At 39.1% G+C, this 24,323-nt stretch overlaps 1 protein-coding gene across 17 annotated transcripts; it reads right to left on the bottom strand.

Annotated features, from left to right (window-relative positions):
* Window positions 1-585: 585 nt before the first annotated feature.
* Window positions 586-21,834, bottom strand: LOC310880104 (uncharacterized protein). Of its 17 annotated transcripts, none has more exons than XR_014571378.1 (8): window positions 21,770-21,822; window positions 18,117-18,163; window positions 17,919-18,048; window positions 17,317-17,499; window positions 10,501-10,532; window positions 9,648-9,737; window positions 8,284-8,512; window positions 600-7,302 (listed from the first exon to the last, which is right to left on the bottom strand). XR_014571378.1 is itself a non-coding variant. In XM_083795419.1 (4 exons), the coding sequence occupies exons 1-3, from the start codon at window positions 10,912-10,914 to the stop codon at window positions 9,683-9,685; spliced, it is 303 nt and encodes a 100-aa protein (XP_083651545.1). In that variant the 5' UTR covers window positions 10,915-11,931; the 3' UTR covers window positions 586-7,082; window positions 9,648-9,682. The 17 variants fall into 17 exon arrangements, 2 of the variants coding, with proteins under 2 accessions (XP_083651545.1, XP_083651544.1); XR_014571379.1 differs by lacking the exon at window positions 21,770-21,822 and adding an exon at window positions 21,517-21,763; XR_014571380.1 differs by lacking the exon at window positions 21,770-21,822 and having other exon boundaries at window positions 9,648-9,733; window positions 17,919-21,763.
* Between the last annotated feature and the right edge of the window lie 2,489 nt (window positions 21,835-24,323).

Below are 24,323 nucleotides of genomic sequence, written 5' to 3' on the forward strand. Positions count from 1 at the left end.
GGAAACGAACAACTGAGTCATGCTTTTTAGTGTGTTGGGTGAAATTTAGTAAACTCCTCCTTTGGTTACTACACTTGGAAAATAAGATTTCTCAGATCAAGCCCCAGCTCTTCTTAGTCACTGAACCAGCTCAGCCAATGCAAAAAGATTACTTTTCTTCTGTCACATCTACATGATATCAGAAACAGGCCTAGCACTTTGTAAATGGAAGAAAGCGAAAATGGTTTTATAGGCTAATTCAGCCAAGGTGATGAACAATACTAGTAACACTTAAAGCTAACTCCATAATTAAATTATCCTTGTAATCATGGTCAGAGTACCAATATTTTTCTGAATGGAACCTCTTAGACAAACTTCTGCAGCAGTATGAAGACCAGCAAATTCTTGTGTCTGGGAAGAACCCGCTGACAGCAGAGGGAAATGGGTGCAGGAGTCCATTTGAAACAATAGGTATTTAAATGCAGGCTTCCCTAAGCAATGTTGGTACTCACATTGCAGTCAAAGGGGATTATCAATACAATCAGTGGTTCTCAATACATTGATCTCCAATCCCCTTTGACAGGGTTGTTGTCAACCCCTATAGGGTATCCCTCCTGATACACACAGTAGTTGCCACCCCAGTAGCACATGGGTCTCCTAGTGGTCCTGTGCTACCTGTGCCAGATTTACGTAGATACTTCAAATACTAGAAGGCATCTTAGGTGGCACAAAACACCTAATTTTAGGTCAAATAAATCTAGAGGGCTTTTCAATTGATGAAAAATAGGAGTCTGCTTTAGAGTGAGTCCCAGTACTGCATCAGTGAGTTTCAAAAGAAGTTCCCTTCTGGAAGGCCAAACTTTACTTTTACTTTTAATAAATTTAACACCACTAATCCTTGGAACATTTCCAGAGGACAAGATATGGGTGCCCAAATGTTGTTGCTGGCCACCATATGACGCACCCTAGGGTATTCAAGACGTCTGCTTGGAATTTGCAGATATGACACAGGGGGTTTGGAAGGCCTCCGTCCTTTCAGAGTGGGTTTGTTTCAGTTGTCAAACACAGATTTCTTTCCATTGTCCCTTGAAATGCCCTATCTTACCACACCTGGCCTCCATCTGCAGCTCCAGGGTGCACAGGTCTCCAAAAGTTCCTGTGATACATCTGCCAACCGTGTGGATTTTTTTTGCATATACTGCAAATAGCACCGAGCACTTATATTTAGTCAATTGAACCAGTGAAGACCAATGATAGGAAACAAAAGGCATAATACATGGAGCTGTAAGCAGCAATAAGCACAAATGTTCTCTTTTGGAGAATTGGATTTGGATCAGAGATTGAATTCCTCACATTAGTCCACAATTGGGCAGCTCAGTTCACCTCAAATAATTAGTGGGTGTAGTTTGGATCTTGTGTTGAATTTTGTTTCAGAAAGAGTAATTTCAAGATGATGTCTTAAAAGAAGTTAGGACCAATTTCATTAACAGTAGCTGTCTGCTGTTGAAAGTGTGTGTCTCAAATCTGCAATGAGTACAAATTCCTTTTCACTAAAGTCATTTGCCAAAACACTGTAATTCATCTCAGCAAGTAGGGATTTTTAAATTATTTTAACAGCTTTTTAAATTATCTTAACTGGTTCTTGTAATCCTGTGACTGTACAATGCCTCTATTTGTCAGAAATCAAACAGATAGCAAATGCCTAGAGCTCTGTAAACAGTACAGATTCAAGCAATCCTCCAAAGAAATTATCATTTATCATTTACTCCTATTCCAGAAAAAGGTGAGAAGGAATTTATCCTTTTCCCTATATATTTGTACTATTCCAGTGTTTTTGGTTTTTCCTTCCTATACTGAGACTATTTTTCAGTGTTAATGCATCATGTCACAGAAACTTGGTATTAGATTAGGACTCATCAATATGGGAAAAAAATATATATTTTATTACTCATATCTTTTGTCTGGTACTTGAGAGGCAACAAATGGAAAAAAAAAAAAAAAAGAAGAAGAAAAAAAAAAAAAGCACATGATCAGTTAGAATGCACACAACTTCCTACAAAAGTCATCAGTGTTCCTGTTACTTAAAACATGCACCATGACACTAGGATTGTGATATGTTCTTATGTTTTATAATCTGCATTGTACTATGGAATACTTTAAAACATAACAGAAAAGCAAAGTAATCTTACAATATTTTAAATGCATCTGCATAATATCACATATTTTAGCATATGTGCAACAGATGTTTTCTTATATTGAATATTGGAAAATAAGTTACATTCAGAGTAGGAGAATAGGTGATGAAGAGTGGGTTTTGCTGAGTTCAGTGCCTGAAATCTTACTAATATATCAAAATGCTGCTTACTTACAGTGGGCAGATTTGACCTTTAAAACTAAAATACTGGAGGCTTACAGATCCCAAGGTCCAAATGAGAAAAAAAAAGAAAAGAAAAATCTGAAAAGATTCTGATAGCTGTCATAATGCTCCACAAATATTTTAGGACATCATATAGAAGACCATAAAGTTTTGTCAGTTCTGCCTTTGGCCCATCTTTCTTAGAAATCATCTGATGTAAGTTCATGTAGTACATTGAAGGTAAGGCTTTCGGTTTAGATGTTTTGTGTGGTGTTTTCTAACTTGTGTGAATGAACTGGACACCAAGTTTTCAGTATTTGGTCATTGCAATCTCTCAGTGTTATCAAAGCCCAGGACATTTTTCATAAATGTCCCTAAGATAAGACCCATTTCCTTTCTTGTTTAAACACAGTAAGATTTAGTTCATTTCCAGGGCCTTGCCCTGGCTCCTGTGCTAGTGTTAATAGTCATCTACCCCAAGCTGCTCAATAACCACTGCAGCACCAGCTGAGCATCTGACTTCATACAGCTTCAGAAGCTTTTTCTGCAGCATGTTCATTATGAGAAGGGGAAAAGGACTCCCAGATCTAACACTGGCTCGCAAAAATTTCAGTGGGAATTATGCCACTTAGGTGAAGGGGAATGATGTCCTCTTCAAAAATTCAGTGCCTGCTGTAAGAAAAACACGTATAATTCTTTGGGGGGGTATGCTTAAATTTTTCAGTTTTACACATGGTGGTTGGTATGGAAATGTAATTGAAAACATAAATAATAAATCTATTACTGGCACAGGAGGTAGATGTAGTTTCTTGAGTTGTTGGCTCACGCCTGTGGGAACAGCAGGGTGGCATATTTTTCATGTGGTTTAAAATCCAAGCTGTTTTAAATATTACTGAGCACCAAACAAATTAGTAACTGAAGTCCATTAGGCTTCCTCAGAATTTCCTTCTTAGATTTTACCTGGGACTAGCCAACTAAAACCACACTAGTCTACTCATCCTTCTGGAATTACTTAGTATGGAATTACTTAGTATGTTTCTAGGCTTTCTGATGTGCTCATTTCCATGCTATCTGACAAATAACAAGCTTATTCTTGTAACACAGACATCTCCCTTCAGCAGCCACAGCACTGAGTTTCAGAGGGGCTTGTTTAAATCACACAGGAAGTCAGTAGCAGGACTTGGAACAGAGTCTAGACCTTCTTAGCCCTAGACTTGTATCTGAACCACAAAACGACTCGTATTTCACCCTTCGATGACTAATTCATTAGCAAACACTTCTCCCCTTATATCGGCCAGTGAGACCCAAAAGACAGGCTTATGACTTCTCTAACTGTATTCTACTTACTACCTGGTAAATATTTTCAGTATCAAGGGCCTGAGCAAGCAGAGTCCAACCTCACAGCAACACAAAAGTGGCTAGCCGCCTGTGAGCTTCTGAAGGTTCAGAGGTTCAATTTGGAGACCTACCAAAAAGTTCAGATGCTTATACAGAGTTTATCCAAACGATCTGAACCCTCAAGAATGCAGACATAGGCCTCCTGAGAACAGACATTTTAGTTAAATTTCCATTCATTTCTGTTTCCTTTTATGCTAGAAATGCAACTGGCCTTTGGTTTGTTTGTGTTTTTTGTTGTTGTTTTTTGTTGTTTTTTGTTTGTCGGTTGTTGTTTTGTTTTGTTTTGTTTTGGTGGTGACGGTGTAGGTTTTTGTTTGTTTGATAGAGAGAAAAAGTTCTAAGTAGAGCCAGAAGCATTGCACAGGAGCACAGATTTACACTGAAGCAAAGTGCAGTGGGGATCTTATCAGAACTCATAAAGGTTTGGTTTCAATTTGTGAGTCTGTGTTTGTGTGTGTATGTGAATGCCCACATATGCACATAACTAATTTTTCAATCTATACTCACTTGACCGTTCAGAGGGGTACTGTTGCAGTTAATTCCACCACAACCCATCCCCATATAAAAAACAGATAAATTCATAACTCTTTGAACATTTTTCATTGACCAAAAAGAATCTAACACATTCAGAAATTACTTTCAAAATCTGGTTGCCTCTACAAACCAAGGCAAATAATGGCTATCTAGGGCTGACATAGGCAGGTTCAATATACCACTCGTATGCGTGTCTGGGAGGCGATACTGATGAACTTTTACTGAACAATTGCTGATGCAGTTCTTATTGCTGTCTTTCAGTCAAAGACAGTGAATTGGTATCATTCCTTTGTTGTTTGCGTGTCAGGATAGCATAACATGGCTAGGCCTGCACTGAGTGATAGAAGTAGGACCAGTTCATTACCTTTCCAATGTATTTGGTACCACGGGATTGAAAAAATGTTGTTTCTGCACAGAACATTAATTGGCTTATGATAGTTGAATACCTGTATGAAAGATAACAGGTTTTTATTTTATTTTGCTTACTCTTTTATTTTGGTTGTTTATTTTCTTCTGTTACATCTTAAGTAATAATGGCTAGCTTTTCAGAAAATAAATCCCAATTTTGGATACTGAGACACTTGAGAATCCCACTTTGTCATTCATCAGTGAAATTGCAGATGAACGTTTGCTGGTCCACTTCAGCAGCAACTTGGATCCTAACCAGCAAGAAAAGAGGAACCAAGATGCAGCATCATTTCTGTGATTTATAGAAAAAGAGAATGAAAATTCTTCTTTAGGCTTTAGGCCAAAGAAAGCCCAAAATGTATCAGATTAGCTGTAAGACAGTATCGCCAATGGACATATGACTAGTAAATTGGCACTGTAAACTGGTACTGTTTTCTTAATTTTTGTCTTGTTTTTAATAAAATTGTTCAGTAAATTTTATAAACTTTTACCTCTTTACATCTTTAAAGAATGTTTATGGAAGTGAAAAAGACAAATACAGAAGTTTTAGAAATGTATATTAACCTGTTTAGTAGGTACACAATCTTTCTCAAAATTTCTAAACATAGCTGGTTTTATTCAAATATTTTGAACTTAATAGCCTTAACACATTGTGCAAAAATATTTGTTCAGGTTCATTGTTCACAAGTATTTTACTTTCACTCCATGCTCCTCCTGCCCCACACTTTCTCCATTTAAATAAACACATAGGAAATTAACAAAGTCTGTGACCTAACAAGTGGCAATTCATAAATTCATTAGATTAAAAAAGACTAGTAACATAGCAATTCCTTTAATAGGTTTCCTTCCAATCTCTAATTTACATTTCTGTCTGCTCTGGCAAAGATATTACTTCGTTAAGACTTTTTTTTTCCTAAATTAGAGAAATTTTAATGACTTCTCTTATTTATTGCTTCCATATGCAAGTAGTTATCTTTCTTGCAAATGGAAATGAGACCCAAAATTGCAACAAATGGGGCCAAGCCGCTGAGTGCATATGTTCCTTTTTGGAGAAAGTACACATGCCTGATCGAATTAACTTTAACCTCTCTGTCCATTGAACAGACATCCTCTAATGTGGGGGCTTTTAAAACTGTTCTCGTTAAATTTATTTTGAATCGCTGAGAACACTCTATCACGGTTTCAACAAATAACCTCTGATAATATTAAACACCTGGTAAGCACAGTACCCAGGGGACCCTGTGCTGCCGTGTTTGACCTGTGACCTCCTGCAGTGAAGTTCGGCCCTTGTGATCCACTCGGATGCAGACAAGAAAGCTATTCTGAGGGAAAACACCTGCTTGCAAGGGCTGACCCCAAGCCAGTGCACGGCTGAAAAAAGTCAGCTGGGCAGAAAGAGACCAGAGCCCTGTGCAGGTGTTTCCTACAGCACCATACAGCCAAAATAAATAAATAAATAAATAAATAAATAAATAAATAAATAAAGAGAGAAAATAAAGGATAATATGGGTAACAGGTTCTCTCTCAGCTGTTTATTTGGGTTTGCATAGCCTGAGCTTCTCCCAGTAGAAGCTGAGGAAATAAGGAAGAACCTAGTGGTTCTGCATTTCTAAGTCTGCCAGGACTGGGGCAGAGTAAGCTGGAGCAGATCCACAACCCTCTGGACTCTAATGAGAGGTATAGCTATAGCAAGAAAGCAAATGTGGAGGCTTCTTCCCTTCTTTCCTATCCATGCCTTTGGCTGCTGTGTGTATATTCAGGAAAAAAAAAAAAAAAAAAAACAAGAAAGAAAAAAAAAAAGCTATGAGTGGATGTCTTCTTCCTCAGGAGAGTCTTTTTGGATCTTATTTTCGTCTTAGTGAGATGTCCTCTAATCTACCCTTATTTAAGAAATGCATCATAAATGAGGAGTTAAAAGCAGAAACAACAAAACCTCCTGCTAAGAAAGAGGAAGAAGTAAATCCTTCCCTAGCTAAGTTAAGGTTTTTGCAGCATTTTATTTTATTCAGCGTAATTATGATCCTTTTTAAGTACATCGAGTCCCACTTTCATTCAGCGTTTTTCAGTCACATGTCACATTACTCATTTTTGTCAACAGGTCTGCAAAACGACAGGGCAACACGAGGAAAATATTTAATCTATCTCTTTATTTATTAAGTGAGTATCATGAAATAAGATGACAGGGATGGAAACCTAACCCTTTTGAAATTCTTCCGTTAATTTCTTCATAGACTTTTTTCCAAGGTCACCGTTCGATGCAGGGCTTGAATGTCACTCACTTGCACACTCACAGGCTGTCAGCACACCTCCATTCACCTGATGAGAGCGCCTTCAGCTGGCATCAATAAAATCCTTCCATTTCCGACAGTCTCTGGCTCTGGAGCTCTCAGATATTAAACAGCCAATTCTGGACCATTTAAAAAGAGAAAGGCGGCGGAGGTAGGGGGAAAGGAATGGCTGTTTCTGTGCAAGAAGAATTCAGCTACGACTTGTCAGAATTCATTTCAGCTTTGCCTTTTATAGCCTTCAGATCCAAATTGCTTTCCATCACTCTGGCAAAGGCTGGATTTGTATGCCTGTCCTAAATCTCGAAGGTCAGTGCAGTGTTCATTACACAACCAGCCTCACTAATATAACAGAATTCAAAAATAAATAAATGGGGGGGGGGAGGGGGAGGGATAGAAAGGGAAGAAAGGAAGGAAGAAAGAAAGGAAGAAAGAAAGAAAAAAAGAAAAAATTATTGGCAAGCACACTGATACTAACAATTTGCCTTCATCTTTTGCCCAGCATCTTGGGCCTGACAAAGACCAACATCTGAAAACAATCATTGGAGCATATTAGTTTTTTTTCCAAGCCATATCAAACTACAGTGTAATAACAAGACATTTATTCTGCGGTATTTTAAGGTTTAAACAATTTGCAATCTACTTCCAAGATGACTGAGATGGAAGCAGGAAGAACACAAGTTCTTTAAGTAACTTCCTCACTGTTCCCTAGTCCTACACTGGGAACACTTGACACCCAACTGCATTCATCCTGCTGGAAGTAAATGCAAGTCATCACTTCGCATAAGGCTGTTGGTATGATTTCTGCCAGGGCTGATAACAATGTCCTATTGTTGATGAGCCTCTGTCAGTTCCACTTAGCAGTGAGAATGTCAAATTGTCAAGTGTTTTTAAGACTGGAAGGCGAGAGACAACCAGTACCAATTTCACTTGGAGCCAGAGGGTTGAAACCCCCCAGATGTCCTCACTTTACAGGGTAACACAATGTGATGGGAGGCTGTAGCCACTGGAAAAACAGTGAAGACATTTTTTAAGATTACGCTCTTGGGAGTGTAAAAGGACAATATCTTTACTTATTCTTTAGAGAATCTCCAGGCTGTCTCTAACAACAGCATAAAAATTAAATTAAATCCAGACATTAGACCTGAAAATTTCCAGTCCATCTGTAAGTTCTCTGTTCTTAGGGGATTTCCTTCTACCTGTCTATAGCACCACTATTGCTTAAATTTCATTACTGTTCCTCAAATAGTGGTGCACAGTCATTATTCCATACAGAAGGAAATCTGACCTGTAAAAATCACTATATGTAATCAGGTTGCTTACTCTGTGGCCATGCAGTCACATGTACTGACAGTCCAAAGCTGGGCCCTAGCAGATCAATGCCCATGTCTCACCACTGTCTCCGCCAAGACTCCCTGAGCGGAATGAGTGTAGAGACACAGGGCTGGCTTTAAAGCACCTGGATCCCAGCAAGGTCCACCATGGTAGAAGCAAGGTGCCTCTGAGGTTCCTGGTCATTTAGTCAGAGAAAGGTCCTGAACAAGGTGGTTGCCTAGAGGAAGGAAATATTAGGAAAAGGGACAGGGACAGAATTTAGGACTGCTGAAAGCAATGTGTACCCTTTCTCATCCCTCAGGGCCATTCTTTTGGGCTGAGTCTGGTAAGGAAGCCAGCTCACTACAAGTCGCCTTCTCACTGCTCTGCAGATAAAAGGCACTTTGACTTTCAGAACTCTTGACTTGGCAGCTTTCACTGGCACAACATGAAAAATGAAGAAGAAACACTTCAGAAAAAAATAACACTGTAAAAAAAGATTTCCTTCATGCTTTATTAATCTTTGTCTTCTGGTTTCACATCAAGTAATCAGCTTTCAACACTGCCTGTTTTAATAGCCTACTATTCTGCTCTGCACTGTTAGCTCTCTTCCAAACTATTTCTGCTTAAGCAGTAGCCAAATACAGCAAACAAGACAACTTAACCTGATGCAGTCCCAGGGCTCTCTGTTGTTTCCTGCATGCTGGATTTCTGTTTAATTTCACCATTGGTGCCTTACTCATCCTTGCTATTCCCTGGTATTCTCCATGTGGCAGTCTCAGTTTCCAGCTGAACACTAATCCTTCCAGGATCTTTTCTATAAAGTTTTATTCACCATTTCATGGTCTGAGATAATTGTTATTGTTTCACAATTTTTAGGTGTTAATGAGAATTGTGGGGGAGGGGAAGGAGAAATAAAGAGATTGTGTTTTCTTCTTTCTTCAACATCTGTCTCAAGTGCTCTGCCAAAAGTATTCTATTGAATTTAGAAAGTTTTTTTTAATATTATTTATTTATTTTAAATTGATTTTTTTCCTTCTTGTTTTGGTCTCATGACTTAAGAAAAAAAATAAAAAATCTGCTGCTTTAGATAAAATCATCCTCCACAACAGCCACCTGGTAATGAGACTATCCAAACAGTTAACAACAAGGGTGAAAAGCAACTAAGAGTTTTAGAAAATATATCAGTTCTCTTGTCCTTGTGCATATGCTACCCACTAACTAATAGAAGTTAAGATTTTTTTTCCTCCCTACAAAGATATATCATTCCAAAGATGCTTAAAACAGCAATATTTCTTGGGAAGCAATAGGTTCCAGTGACAGAGCAGCAGAGTACTGAGACGTTTTGTCTGGTGTGGTAAGGCTACACTTACCTTACTTAGATTTTGTCCAAATCTGGGTTTAGGGTTTAAAGGTGTTTAATAAGAAGCATTTTCTCACCCTGCTGCACCTTCTGGATCTTGCTAGGAAAAGACAAAGCACAATACAAAATACTGCTCTTATGATAATCAAAGAAACCCATGAATTCCTGCAGGTTTCAAGGGATTCTCATCAGGGTGATTTCTTTTATTTTCCCTTTAATTCATTTTCCTATATTTTCCCTTTAATTCATCATCCTGATTTTCCAACAACATTGGGGTTTCTTATCTCCCCCACTCACAAGAAAACTGTATTTGTACAAATAAAGAATGAGTGTGAGCCTACCACAAAGAAGATGCAACAGTCTAAACTGTATTGGTAAAACATGTTCAGAACAACAACAACAAAAAGCCAACCAAACAAACAAAAAAACACCTCATTGGTAGACCTTTAAAAGAAAAACAGCACCTCTCCAGTTGTTCTCTAATCAGTCCCAGGTACAGATTTGCTATGGGTTAAGAAGGGAAGCAGAATTTCTTTTACTACTGCCTGCCAAATGCATAGTTGTTGCTGTTTAGGAAAGAATGCTCTCCCTTTTCCCAGCTTGTTTGAGTGGTAAATTACCTTTTCCTTAGTTTTGTGGAAAAACATTCTCTCTGGAAAGCAAACCTGATAGTATACATATTTTGATTTTTATGCCGTTTCTATTAAACAAGTTTGGCTGAGTAAAATCTGATCTCCTTTGGTACTACACATGTGTATAATCAAGTAGTAAAGGCTTGCCACAGTTCTCCACATACCAACTTACAGTATTTTCAAATATTGCCTTACTCAAACCATTAGTGATACACTTACAAAAGCTCTTACCTGACATGCTGGAAAAGTTCACTTGAGCAACTCTGAAAAGGCAAAGAGAAAAAGAAAGAAAAAGAAGGTGTAAGAAGGTGAATAAATTATTGCAGCCCTGGGGCAGTGTGTGAGTTTTACGGGGCTATTTATTTTGCTTTTCAATAAAAATGTGTAATATACCCACTGGACCTATTACTTGCCCACTGGACCCATTACCTCGATTGAACAAGGGCTGTGCAGCTTAAAGACGGGGCTGATTGGCAGCCCAGCCTCCTCTAGCCCAGCTTGGGCTGCACCAGGGTTTGCAGCCCACTGCCGCTCTTGCAGGGTCTGGTTCACACCTTCCCCAAAGTGAGAAAATGCAAAGACAGATAGATAGGCTGCAGGAAGCCCTGGCGCCAGAGTGGCAGCACAAAAGCACATTACGGCCATGAGGAAAAGCAGGTGTGAACTTTCTTTTGTTCAGCCAAGTATCTTCACATCCTGAAGTTGTTTAGCAGGCCAGGCTTGGCCAGGCAGAGTGTGCTGTACAGCTATATCTGGGACATGGTGTCCTCAGGTAGGAAGGAATTCTGTGATAATCTCTGCTGCTTGAAGCCTTGATCTAGCAAAGTGCTGAGCACTGGCATGACCTGGCCAAGCACAGAAGTTCAACTTACATACTTAAAGTTAGTCATATACAAAAGTGCTCTTCAGCTAGACCTCTGCCATTTCTCAAACTCTGGTTATATTCTTAGCACAATGCTCAGTACTTTAAAGGGTTAAACACATTTAAATAAATGTTCAGACCTGTTGCAATAATTAATCACTATAAACACAAAATTTAGAAAAAGATTTTTAATACTGATAATTATAAATGAAATACTTCATATTAGTTAAGTTTCATATCATGGCCTCTTTTGTGGTGGCATGAACAGATGCAAAGAGACAAAAATGCATTTTGCTTTGTATTCTCAAGTCTGATATGTGGCAGGAATTGGAAAGAACCCAGTAGTTTCCCATGGAAGGCCTGTATACCTATAGCATATTTAGAAGAAATAGAATAAAAGAAAGCTTATGACACAGCTGGAAAAATTTATACTAAAAATATTCCAGTTAAAATGGCTCTGGCACTCCATGAAGTCAGAAGATTCAGTTGGTTTTCTCTTGTAAGAAAATGGCGGTAATTTGTTATTATACCATAAATGCTTAAAATAAAAATGAATAAATAGAAGGAAGAGATTTTTTTCCATTTATTTATTTATTTATTTATTTATTTTTAATTCTAGGTCCTGTTTATCAAGCACATATTTTATGTTTTTGGTATTAAACATAATACCAAAATCTACCAGAGTAGTCAAACATCCTTCTGCAGCCATAAAGACAGTATTATGGAATGCAACACCCACACATATGAAATTATTGTCACACACAAACCTCAAAAACTCTTGCAAGGGAGGTAAGTATCATTATTTGTGTTTTATAGCTGTAGAAACTTATGAAAAATTGCTTACCCGTCCAAGGAGATATTGGCAGGATGCACTTTCGTTGCTATTGCAATCAGCTTCATAAGAAGGTTTGCTTCAGTTTGCATTACTGAATCCTGCCCCCAAATTATTGAATCATGCCCCCTGATTCATTTGTGTCTAGGACTAACCAAGAAGTTCAAAGTAGTTATGTATGCAAATACCTCAAGATACCTTGATACACAGCTGTGTCAAGATATTTTGGCATCCTCACAACTGAACCATTCTCCCTGCTTGTTCCTTCCTCAGCCATCATGCAGTTCGCTCTACACTGAATTGGACTCTCACAGTGTCAGGCTTGGAGCCTTTATTTTCCCCATTACTGCTAGGTTAGGTGCCACTCTACCAGGTCTAAAGGTCAATTTGGAAGCTGTGAAGATGCACTTCAAGCTCACTACACATATGAAAGGAGAGAAGCCACATACTGTCATACAATTCTATTTGGTATCTTCCCCCAAAGGACATCTGTTCACTGCATCCTTACTGCATTTTTAAAGTAAAGTTAATGGTCTTTAAATGCTGGAAGTTGAGCACGGAGTTGCTTGGCTTTCTTTTGTGGCAGCGGAGGTCACAGGAGACAGATACTCTTTTTATGCTGCTCTAATTCAACCCCTAATTCTATTTTTTTTTTAAGATTTATTATTTTTTATTATTACTATAATGGGCCATATTAGAGCTCCTTCTCACATATATAACCTATAACAAAAAGTTATTTTTTGAATAGAAGCAAGTTGGAAGAAAGACTAGTGTTGGCTGCTGCTCTTTTGAGTACTGGTGTATATTCATGTTGGAAATGACATTTCTATAATTCTACAAAAAATAAATAAATAATAAATTAGAATTTTCTAGATGGTTCTTGGAAAACTTCTGAATAATGACAACTGGAAGGCTAGAATTCACTTAGAAATGGTGCCTTATTTATTCTGTATTTGCTTTTTTAGTGCATAAAACAATCAAAGCAGGGAGATTGCCATTTAAGTGCTAAGTAGGCTGCCAATAGTGATTTGTACCTTAATCTTTTAAAATATTTCTGGATGTTTTTGTCCTATAAAAAAGATTGTAAAGATTGAACGTAACGTGAGCATGAAACAGAGGATAAACTGGAAGGAAATTCAGCCTCTGGGCCAGAGTCTAAAGCTGTAAAACAATCCTTCCTGGCCACTGTCTTGGCCCATAAATTGGGAAGGAAGCCACCGAACTTTGTATTCCTTCTTAGGGCAGTGAGAATCATTCGAATGCAGCTGCCAAACCAAAGCACTTTTTTTAGAAAAGTTGGCTCAGCCTGAACTAAATTAAACAGGTTTTGTTTCTTCTTGAAAAATGAAGGGAAAAAAAAAAAGAATAAAGTGTTTGGGTCAATCGAGAACAGAACACTTCATTTAGAGGCACTGCATATAAAAGCAAATGAAGCAAAGAGCCAGATCCCAGAAGGAGGGAGATGTTTCCCTCCTTTTAACCAAGAGACCAGTAGTTAAAGTACCATATAGGGCACAGGAGACCTGCATTCCACACTGCTTGTGAGAATGTAATGTATAGCCTAACTCCCGGTCCATAGCTACTTCTGCCATATGTTAGGCTCATTTTCTCAACTGAAGCATATTGTATGGAACTGCATCTCCATACAGTGATGCAAGTCCATGAGGGACATGGGGAAGAAGGGACTTGGTTATTGAATCAGGCCATCACACAACCATGTAAGTTGGAAAGGACCTCAAGACCTCTCTTGACCCACATTCCACTCAACAGATTTACCTGTGTATCAAACGTTGTCTGTTGCCTCTTGTCCTAGTCTTCCACAACTCTGGGATGAGTTTGGCTTGGTTTTCTCTTGTTATGTAACTGTACACAGCAATTAGATTCCACCAAATCCTTCTCTTCTGCAGGCTGAACAGACTCAGCTTTCTCAGCCTCTCCTCAGCCGGCATGTTCTTCAGCCCCTAATCAGCTTAGTGGCCATTCATGGGAATGGCTATGAGTACTGGGGAGCCCAAAACTGGGCACAGTATTTCAGATGTGGTCTCTCAAGTGCTAGATAGAGGCAAAAGATCATCCTGTCCACCTGCCAGCTAGGTAACATAGTTAATACAGCTGAGGATGCCTGTGGTCTTCATTGATTGACTTATGTTCACATTGATGACTTAGGTTCCTCTTATCCACCAGGACTCCCTATATCCCATTTTGCACAGCTGACTTCCTGGATCAGGTGTCCAGGTGACCAAAAGTGCTAGACAAGCATCTGACTATATGCACAGAAAGTCTGGCAACACAGTCCCCTGGTCTCCTCATACTATTTATACTCTTTTTTGTGGTGAAATGTTCGAAGTACTTAAGTGGGCAATGAACCTTACCCACCACCTTATTCCCCTGTGGTACTTGTTACCGCTTAATATAATCATGTCAACAGAGCAGTAAGAACAGTCTGGCAAGCAGCTAAAAGGGATTTTTTATTGATGTGCAGCCAGGGGTAGGGTGAGAGTGGTGAAATATTTTGGATTGAGATTAACCAAACATTAATATGTCTAAAATTAAAGAGCAGAATGTTATAATCTTTAAGAATATACCATGAACTGGTGTCACAGAGGGAGCAAAAAGACAGGCAAATTGTGTGGCACCTAATGACATGCATTCAGTGAGCATCCCCTGAGGAGCTGCTGACACTACTACAAATTGCTTCATCATTTCAGTTCAGCTACAAATGCATCCATGCAAAGATGGCTGGAAACTTCCCTTTCACTCCCTCACATACTCATACATGCACGTACATGCACATCCCCCCTTTCACACACACAGACATCTGATGTGTACCATAAATTTCCATAATGTGCTTAGGGATATGAGGAATTATTTTAAAAAGCTAATTACTATCACTGTCTTTTTTATACCGTCTTACAGATTGCAGAATCTTCTTGAAAGCTGGATTACCCTTTCATATCTTGTCTTTGGATAAAACAAAGAATCATGACTTAAAGACTTTCACCATATTTCTGTCCTCATTTAAAAACACTGTGCAAAGTGACTGTACGCTTTTGTTGGAGAGGATGGAAAAACAAATACTGCACCAGTATGTGTTATATGATGTACTTCTATAAAGATCACATTAATGAAAGAGATATTATGGGTGATCATAGCCTAGAAATCTTCTCATTAAGAATATGGCTCATATGAAGAAATACAGCATAACAGATGGGCATTGAAAAAGTCATTCTTTTACACTTAAATCTATTATATATAACTGAAATCATTGGAATATAAAATACAATACCTTCCTCTTTGTATGGGGAGTTTTACTTCATTTGTATCTATGAATACTGTGTGCAAAAGCAGTATGAGTTTGTGCATGGGTGGTACACCTCTCCTATGAAGACAGGCTGAGGGAGCTGGGGTTGTTCCACCTGGAGAAAAGGAGGCTCCAGTGAGACCTTATTGTGGCCTTCCAGTACCTAAAGGGGGCCTACAGGAAAGCTGGGAGTAACTTTGTACAGGGGCATGTAGTGATAGAACAAGGGATAATGATTTTAAATTGAAAGATATTAGATCTAGATTAGACATTAGGAAGGGTGATGAGGCCCTGGAACAGGTTGCCTAGAGAAGTTGTGGATGTCAGGTATAATTCCCATCCCTGGAAATGTTTAAGACCAGGCTGGATGGAGCTTTGAGCAACCTGATCTAGTGGGAGGTGTCCTTGCCCATGGCAGGGGGTTGGAACTAGATGATTTTTAAGGTCCCTTCCGACCCAAACATTTTTATGATTCCATTATTCTATGAAATATCTCCAGAAATAGGGTCCAAATTATCTGAGTCAGGTTTTCATAAAGCAAAAAGTGTACCAAAAATATATCTGCCTTCTCTGGAATTTCAGCATCATCATTAGCCTTAACAATGCTAAACCTCAAACAGTTTAACACTGCTGAAGTACAATCTGGGAGGAAGTTGTGTGTGCCCCAGAAACTCCCTTTCACAGTTTAGTTCGGGTGGACACAGACTTCACCTTCCTGCTCGTGAACAACAGATGATTTACACTGCATTCAAGGAGGCTGAGGTGAGGCTGTGCAGGGAGGACCTGAAGGACAAAGTCACGTGCCCAGAAAACCTTTCAGGACCTCATCTTTTGGCTGAGATTTGGGGCTCACCTGTGGGCCACTGTTTTTCCTGTTGATGCCACCACATTGACTGTTGCATTATGCAGAAGGCTGACAAGTACAGACCATGAGGCTGTCTCTCTAGCACACTCAAAGGTGTGTTTCTGTTCACCTGTCCACAAAAGGCAAACCTGCCAACAGCTCGCAGCCTGCGAGTATCCAGTCAGCACTGTCTCTGGGCATGTTTAAGGGACAAAGCACACCTTAGGGGTATGTTTGGATGGGCCTGAGCAAACAGGGCCTGACACACTCCAGCTGGTAGGTTATAGTAACATTGAATATGGTGCTTATAAGCTTGGTTGGTGATTTCTACTTCTGACTAAGTCCCTTAAAATGCTACCTAAGCTTAACAGTAACATAAACAGCTATAACTCCTATCTGACGTAGACAGTGGTCTGAGTTTCAAAAGAGCTTTCCATTCAAAACTTCCTTGTTGTCTTTCCTTTTTCCTAAATAAATTCCTATTCCTAGGAAATTGGCACACTCAAATACTTCTCTGAAACACATCTACACCAATGCACGTAGCACAGGGAACAAATAGGAAGAATTAGAGATCCGTGTGCAGTTGCAGGGCTTTGATCTCATTGCAATTACAGAGACATTGTGGAATAGCTTGCATGACTGGAATGTTGTCATGAATGGCTACATGTGTTTTAGGAAAGACAGGCCAGGAAGGTGAAGTGGTGGAGTTGCACTTTATGTGAGGGAACGCCTGGAAAGTATAGACCTTTGCCTCAGGGTGGATGATGAGCAAGTCAAGAGCTAATGGGAAAGGATTAAAGGACAGACTAACTAGGATGATACTACTGTGAGTGCTTGCTACAGGCCACCTGATCAGGAGGAGGAAATAGATGAGGCCTTTTACAGAAATCTTGATGTAGCCTCACAGTCACAGGCTTCGGTTCTTTTGGGGTTTTCAACCACTCTGACATCCTGCTGGAGGAAAACACAGCTAGGCACAAACAATCCAGTAGGTTCCTGGAAAACACTGATGATAACTTTCTGACACAGGTGATGGAGGAGCCAATGAGGAAAGGTGTTCTGCTGGACCTTGTACTAATAAACAAAGAAGAACTGGTTGGAAATGTAGCCTTGTCTACCATGACCACGAGATCTTGGAGTTCAGTGTCCTGTGAGGAGAAAACAGGGCAATAGCTAATATCACAACCCTGGACTTAAGGAGAGCTAACCTTGGCTTCTTCAGGGACCTTCTTGGAAGAATTCCATGGGAACAGGCCCAAGAAGGAAGAGGGGTCCAAGAGAACTGTTTTCTATTCAAAGATCACTTCCTCCAGGCTCAAAAACAGTGCATCCCTTTGGGCAATAAATGAAATAAAGAGAGCAGGATATCTGCATGGATGGGCCATGAATACCTGAAAAAAAAAAAAAAAAAAGAAACATAAGCAGGAGATGTACAGGAGGAGGAAGCAAGAACAGGCAAAGTGAGATTAATATAAAAACAGAGAGTAGGCAGAAATCTCATGAGGAAGGTCAAGGCCCATTTGTAATTAAATCTGGCTAGAGATGTTAAGGACAGCAAGAAGGGCTTCTTCAAATGCATCAGTAACAAAAGGAAACTAGGGAAGATGTAGGCCCACTAATAAATGGGGTGGGGACCCTGGCAACAGAGAATTAGAGAAGGCAGAGATATTGAATGCCTTCTTTGCTTCAGTCTTCACTGCCAAGGCCAATCCTCAGGAATCCCTGACCCAAGAAACCAAGGAGAAAGTCTGGAGAAATGAAGACTTTCCCTTGGTTAAGGAGGATCGGGTTAGAGAACATATAGGCAAACCTGACATCCACAAGTCCATGCGCCCTGATGCAATGCACCCATGAATTCTGAGGTAGCTAGCAGACATGATTGCTAGGCCATTCTTGATCATCTTTGAAAGGCCATGGCATTCAGGAGAGGCGCCTGAGGTCTGGAAGAAAGAAAAGGTCACCCTAGTCTTCAAAAAGGGCAAGTAGGAGTACCCAGGAAATTACTCACCTCAATCCCTGGAAAGGTGATGGAGCAGCTCATCCTGGAGGTCATCTCTAAGCATGTGGAAGACAAGAATATGATCAGTAGTCATCATAGATTGACCAAAGAGAAATCATGCTTAACCTACCTGATTGCTTTCTATGGACAACTGGCTGGATAGATGAGGGGAGAGCAGTGGATGTTGTCTGCTTGGACTTCAGCAAGACTTTTGACACTGTCTCCAATGATATGCTCATAGGCAAGCTCAGAAAATGTGGGATGGATGAGTAGATGATGAGGTGGATTGAGAACTGGCTGAACGGCAGGTCTTAGTGGCTTGCGATCAGTGGCAGAGTCTAGCTGGATGCCTGTAGCTAGTGGTGTCCCCCAGGGGTCAATACTGGCTCCAGTTTTGTTTAACTTACTCATCAGTGATTTGGATGAAGGGATAGAGTACCTCCTCAGAAAGTTTGCTGATGATAGAAAACTGGGAAGAGTGGCTGATATACCAGAAGGCTGTGCTGCTATTGAGAAGGCTCTTGAGTGCTTTAGAGATGGGCAGAGATGAACCTCTTGAAATTCAGCAAAGGTAAGTACAGGGTCCTGCATTTGGAGAAGAACAACCCTGTGCACCAGTATAGGCTGTGGGCTAACCTGCTGGAAATTAGCTCTGTGGAGAAGGACTTGAGGTTCCTGATGAGCAACAAGTTGACCATGAGCCAGCAATGTGCCCTTGTGGCCAAGAAGGCCAGTGGTGTGCTGGGCTGCATTAGGAAGAACATTGGCGGCAAGTCAAAGGAGGTAATCTTCCCCTTCTACTAAGTTCTGCTAAGGCCTCACCTGGCATACTGTGTCCAGTTCTGGGCTCCCTGGTACAAGAGTGACACAGGGCTCCTCAAGCGAGTCCAGTGAAGGGCTACTAAAATGATTAAGGGACTGGAGCATCTCTCATATGAGGAAAGGCTGAGGGAGCTGGGCATGTTCAGCCTGAAGAAGAGAAGGCTCGGGGTGATCTGATCAATGCATATAAGCATCTGAAGGGAGGGTGTCCAGAGGATGGGACCAGACTCTTCTCAGTGGTGCCCAGTGACAGGATGAGAGCAACACAACACAAGAAGTTCCACCTGAATATGAGAAAAAAGTTCTTTACTGTGAGGGTGACTGAGCACTGGAACAGGTTGCCCAGAGAGATTGTAGAGTCTCCTTCTCTGGAGATATTCAAAAGCCTTCTGGACACAATCCTGGGTAACGTGCTCTAGGGGACCCTGCTTGAGCAGGGACCAGATGATCTCCAGAGGTCCCTTTCAACCTCAGCCATTCTGTGATTCTGTGATTCCAATTTTCATTATTTCCTCACCTCCATGCTACTTGAGGTGCAGTAGAATGAAGATGTCCTACATCAGATATGTAAATTGTGAATTAATCCTCAGATTTTTGTCAGTCTGCCTTTAAATGTTTTTTCAAGGTTTAATGTCTAACCATTGATCAATCTCGTTCATAAAACACTGGCAAATTATTCATGACCAGACTAACTCTTTACAGGTGTTCTATGACTGTATTATGTTGTGAAGTACAGAATATTAGGTTCTGTTGGACAACCCTTGATGGTATTCTTAGATTTAAAGCAAATTAGGTTTTGATCTGTAAAGTTTAATGGCTTCATGGCTCTTATTTCTTTTCACTAAGCTCTCCAGATATATGCTTTTACTTTGCCATGCACACACACATTTAACCTATGACACTGTCTGCAGAACTGGGCACTCTGCGTGAATTTGTGTGTATGTGTGTGTGTGAGTTTATGTCTGCACATCACATCTTTGTATAAGAACATGTGTTCATGTATATATGTATATAGTATATGTACATGAGTACATACATTTGAGCCTTGTCTCAAATTTCTTTGGTTTGTTTTGTACAATGCCTCTTTCTATTATCTAGTTGTGGTAACTTGCTCTATCTGTATTTCAAATATTTATTGGAAGGACTAATTAAAAATCTTAGTTTTAAATTTGGACCTAAATTTTGCCCACAGTTGCTTAACTGCAATGAGAAATGCAGAATCTAACCCTGTACTTTAGTTCAGATCATTATCTAATAGACTGTCAATAAAATTATTTCACTTCTATAAAGGCAACAAAGCTAAAGTTGGATTAATTTTACATACCTTTAGGCATATAAAAGTTGAGCATCCACTCTAAACTGGAAAGCTAGATTGTATCTGGTGTAACTGCAAGGAGCAACAAACCTGTAGAGGGCAACTGATCCTAATAATAAGTATCTAAAATGGTTGGAATGAATTGCCTTCAACATGTGTGCATCTCTCTCTGCAGTGACTACAAATGGAGCCTACATAACTACTTGAATTTGTATGCCCCTCTGTTAGATGTCTAAAATTAGGCTGAGACATATCCCGCCTGTTTTGTTGCCAAGGCAAAATAATTCATTAATATCATGACATGCATCTTTACAGTTAACATACACTATCCTGAAATCTCTGCCTAAGCACCTCTAGTTCTGCTGATACTGGTCTTAAGGAACTCCAAGACTGGGCAGTAGGAAGTAGGGAAGGTGGCTGGAAACACATTAAAAATTAACCTGTTAATGTGTTTCTCTCTCTCTCTCTGAGACATACCAATAACAGATACAGATAAACTAAATAATTGAAATATTGAGATGTAATAATTGATTTTCTGAACAACTTAAGAAAGCCACAGCTGGAAGGCAGCATTGCCATTTAGCAACTGCCCCTTAACAGGATTTTTAGTATTCCTGTATTGCCGAAGGCTGAAATGCCAGTTGGAAGACAACATGACAAATAAAGGCAAAGACATTGTGGCACACACTGCTAATACAGACAGGTGAGCTGCAGGCTTCAAGATTCCTGTCTCCAGAGTGAAGAAAACAGAGACTTAAAAATGCAGGACTAGAAATGACTGATGGTATTCAATACAGTCCTTTGACACTGCTAGCAACTATATGCACTGGTCTGTCCTAATTTCAAGTACTTGCCAATGCTAAACAACAAATGTTAAAGATCCGTAGTACAAAAAAACCAAAGCCATAAGGGCCACAGAGGAAAAAAAAAATACAGAAGACAAATCAAAGGCATTGTCAATAGCCTTGATGATAAACTCTGGATGCCAAATGAAAGTACATAGCTAAAGAGTAATTAGGAGGGACAGAAGAAAGGAGAAGAAAGGAGAGGGACAGAAGCTGTATAGGCAACAGTGTACTTATATAAATGCATATAGATGCATATATCTATATGTGAGAAAGGAGGAGGGAGTCCAGAGGAAGCCTAATGTCTGACTTGAACTTGAACAGAAAATTCTGATTAACTGAAGGATATGAAATACCTTGAAATATTTTTGTTCTAATTAACTAATACTTTGCGTTATCACTGCATTTTGAGGACACATCAACTTACTGGGCCACAATTTGGTAAACCATGGCCAAGTGTTGTGGTTTAACCCGGACGGCAGCTAAACACCACACAGCCGTTCGCTCTCCTTCCCCCCCCCTCTCTGGGATGGGGGAGAGAAATAGGAAAGTGAAGCCTGTGAGCTGAAATAAAGAAAGTTTATTAAGACGGGAAAATAATAACAATAATAATAATAATGATAATAGTATTACTACTAATAATGTGTACGAAACAAGTGATGCACAATGCAATTGCTCACCACCCGCTGACCGATGCCCAGCCTATCCCCGAGCAGCCGGCCCCCCACCCTGGCTAGCCACCCCTATATATTGTTTAGCATGACGTCAGATGGTATGGAATACCCCTTTGGCCAGTTTGGGTCAGCTGTCCTGGGTCTGTCCCCTCCCAGCTCCTGCTGCACCCCCAGCCTGCTCGCTGGCAGGACAGAGCGAGAAGCTGAAAAGTCCTTGGCCTGGTGTAAACACTGCTCTGCAACAATTAAAACATCAGCATGTTATCAGCGCTCTTCTCATCCTAATCCAAAACATAGCATCCTACCAGCTACTAGGAGGAAAATTAACTCTGTCCTAACTGAAACCAGGACACCAAGTTAAAGGAGGACGTAGCTTGGTGGGGCTGTGAGCTGAGAGCTGGATGCCTAATGATACAAGGTGGGTCAAGTCCAGTTATGTTCATAAATGGAAATTTCTAGTCAAAATGAAATATCATCAAATTGATTACAAAGACATACAGTAAACATACAGGCAAGAATATTCCAGAGTCCACCCCTTGGCTTGAACACAGCAATAACTTCTGCTGACTTTATTTTGCACTCTGTGAGAAGTTCCTATGACTTCAAAGGCACAGTCAATATGCCAGGTAAAGCATGTTTGCAAAATTTTACAGGACTTAGAAACTTAGCTAAAACTGTCTTAACAATCAAACAGCACATGTAGTCCTTACTGAGTTTGGCAAAACACGTGGATGTTCATACTGCAGGAAATTAACCCATTTATGTTTAGATGCTTATATGCAAATGTCTGACCTATGTCAAATTTTAAAATTTTAGCCAGCTTTATACCTTCTGGAAACTGATCAAGACCATGCGTACATATAATACACTATATTTCAGGGTCAGATACCTAAGCAACAATGTTTCTGGTGTTTGTTTTGATCAGTAATTTCCCCCAAGAATTTGGGCTCTGGAAAATCTATTTTTCTTTGCTTCATTTCTACATTGTAAAAAGTGGAATGCTAATTTCAACATTGGAAAAATATATCTTAGGTTAACTGAATGAATATATTGTCATTCATGAATTCATTTTTTTCTTCATGTTTTGGTAAAGGAAGACAAAATAATTGGCATGAAAAGTTATGAGGCATTAGATAAAGGTCAGATGCCAAATTATATCAAATTATACAGAAAGGTATTTCCTGTGATTTAACGTATCAGTAAGTAAGATATGCATATTTTACTACTCCTACTGTATTCTGTACCAACATGTAAAAAAAGGCAACTGAACAAAGAAAAAACAAGAAACTTAGCTTATTACCACAAGCATGTCTTTCTACCAAGTGCATTCCAATTCAATCTACTTCAGCAAACTACAGGGACAATTGACTAATTACAGGCAATTACAGGTTTTTCTCTATCAGAAGAGGTGACATGTAATATCTAATTCTTAATTATGAATAAATCTTGGTCTATTCATACCTGTAGTCCCCTAATTAACTTCTAAAATATTTATGAATGGTTTAAGAAAACAGCCCTGAATTTAATGCTATGTTTCTTAAATCATTACAGCAGTGCTGTTAATATAGTAATGAATATGGGGAACTATAAGATATTTTAGCTATCCAGTAGCTTGTGTATGAAACAATCCATAACTACTCAGAAAAAAAAAAAGAAAGAAAAAAGAAAAAAAATTGGTTTACAAGTCTGAATAATATTTCTGTGGCAACTGTTATAGCAAACTGTAACACAAGACATCATTAGGTTAGATTTTTAATGTTTTGTTGTTGTCATCAAGAGATTAGTAAAAATATATCGTAAGTGATAAATATGTCTAAATATCTATTAATTACTATCATGTACAAGTAAAAAATCTAAATATCAAGTTTTTTAATGTTTATAGATTTTTGCACATATGCTAACAAATAACATATATTTACAGGTTTAAAAGTTGTTAATCAAATTCCAGTATGTTGCAGTGTATCAAATTATCAGCAAACATTTTACTAATTTGCAGTTGAATGTTTGATAATCAAAAAGAGAGGACATTTCACAATCTATGGCTTGTCCATACTGTACACATATTTTTCAAGTAGGAAAATGTGAGAATGGATGTGACAGCAGCACACATTCATTATTTGTGCAGACATACCATTTTCAGCAAGCTAAGTAAAAACATTCAGCAGTAGCAATGTGTGGGAAAATATTTTACATACAAGAGCTCATTTTCATATGGGTTCATTTTTACTGTAATTTTTTTGGAGACTAGGGGAAAAACGTCTGGATAAAGTTGATTTTAGCCTAGGTTACTTGTGGAGAAAAACACATGCATAGACACCCAACTGCCACTGAATAACATTGTTTGGTTTTGATCAACCAAATAAGTGTGTTTAAGAAAACATACCATAAATATTATTCTGAGGGGAAAAAAAAAAAAAAGAAAAAAAAAAGAAAAAAAAATCAGACAATACAATTGCAGGTTTTTATTTTGTTCATAAAAACACTTTTCAGAAACTGCAGAGTTTTTAGTTTGACAGTATGTACTTGCACACATAAAGCAAATGAAAATCTGAAAGATGAA

Source organism: Anser anser, assembly GCF_964211835.1.
Source record: "Anser anser genome assembly, chromosome: 1".
NCBI lineage: Eukaryota > Metazoa > Chordata > Aves > Anseriformes > Anatidae > Anser > Anser anser.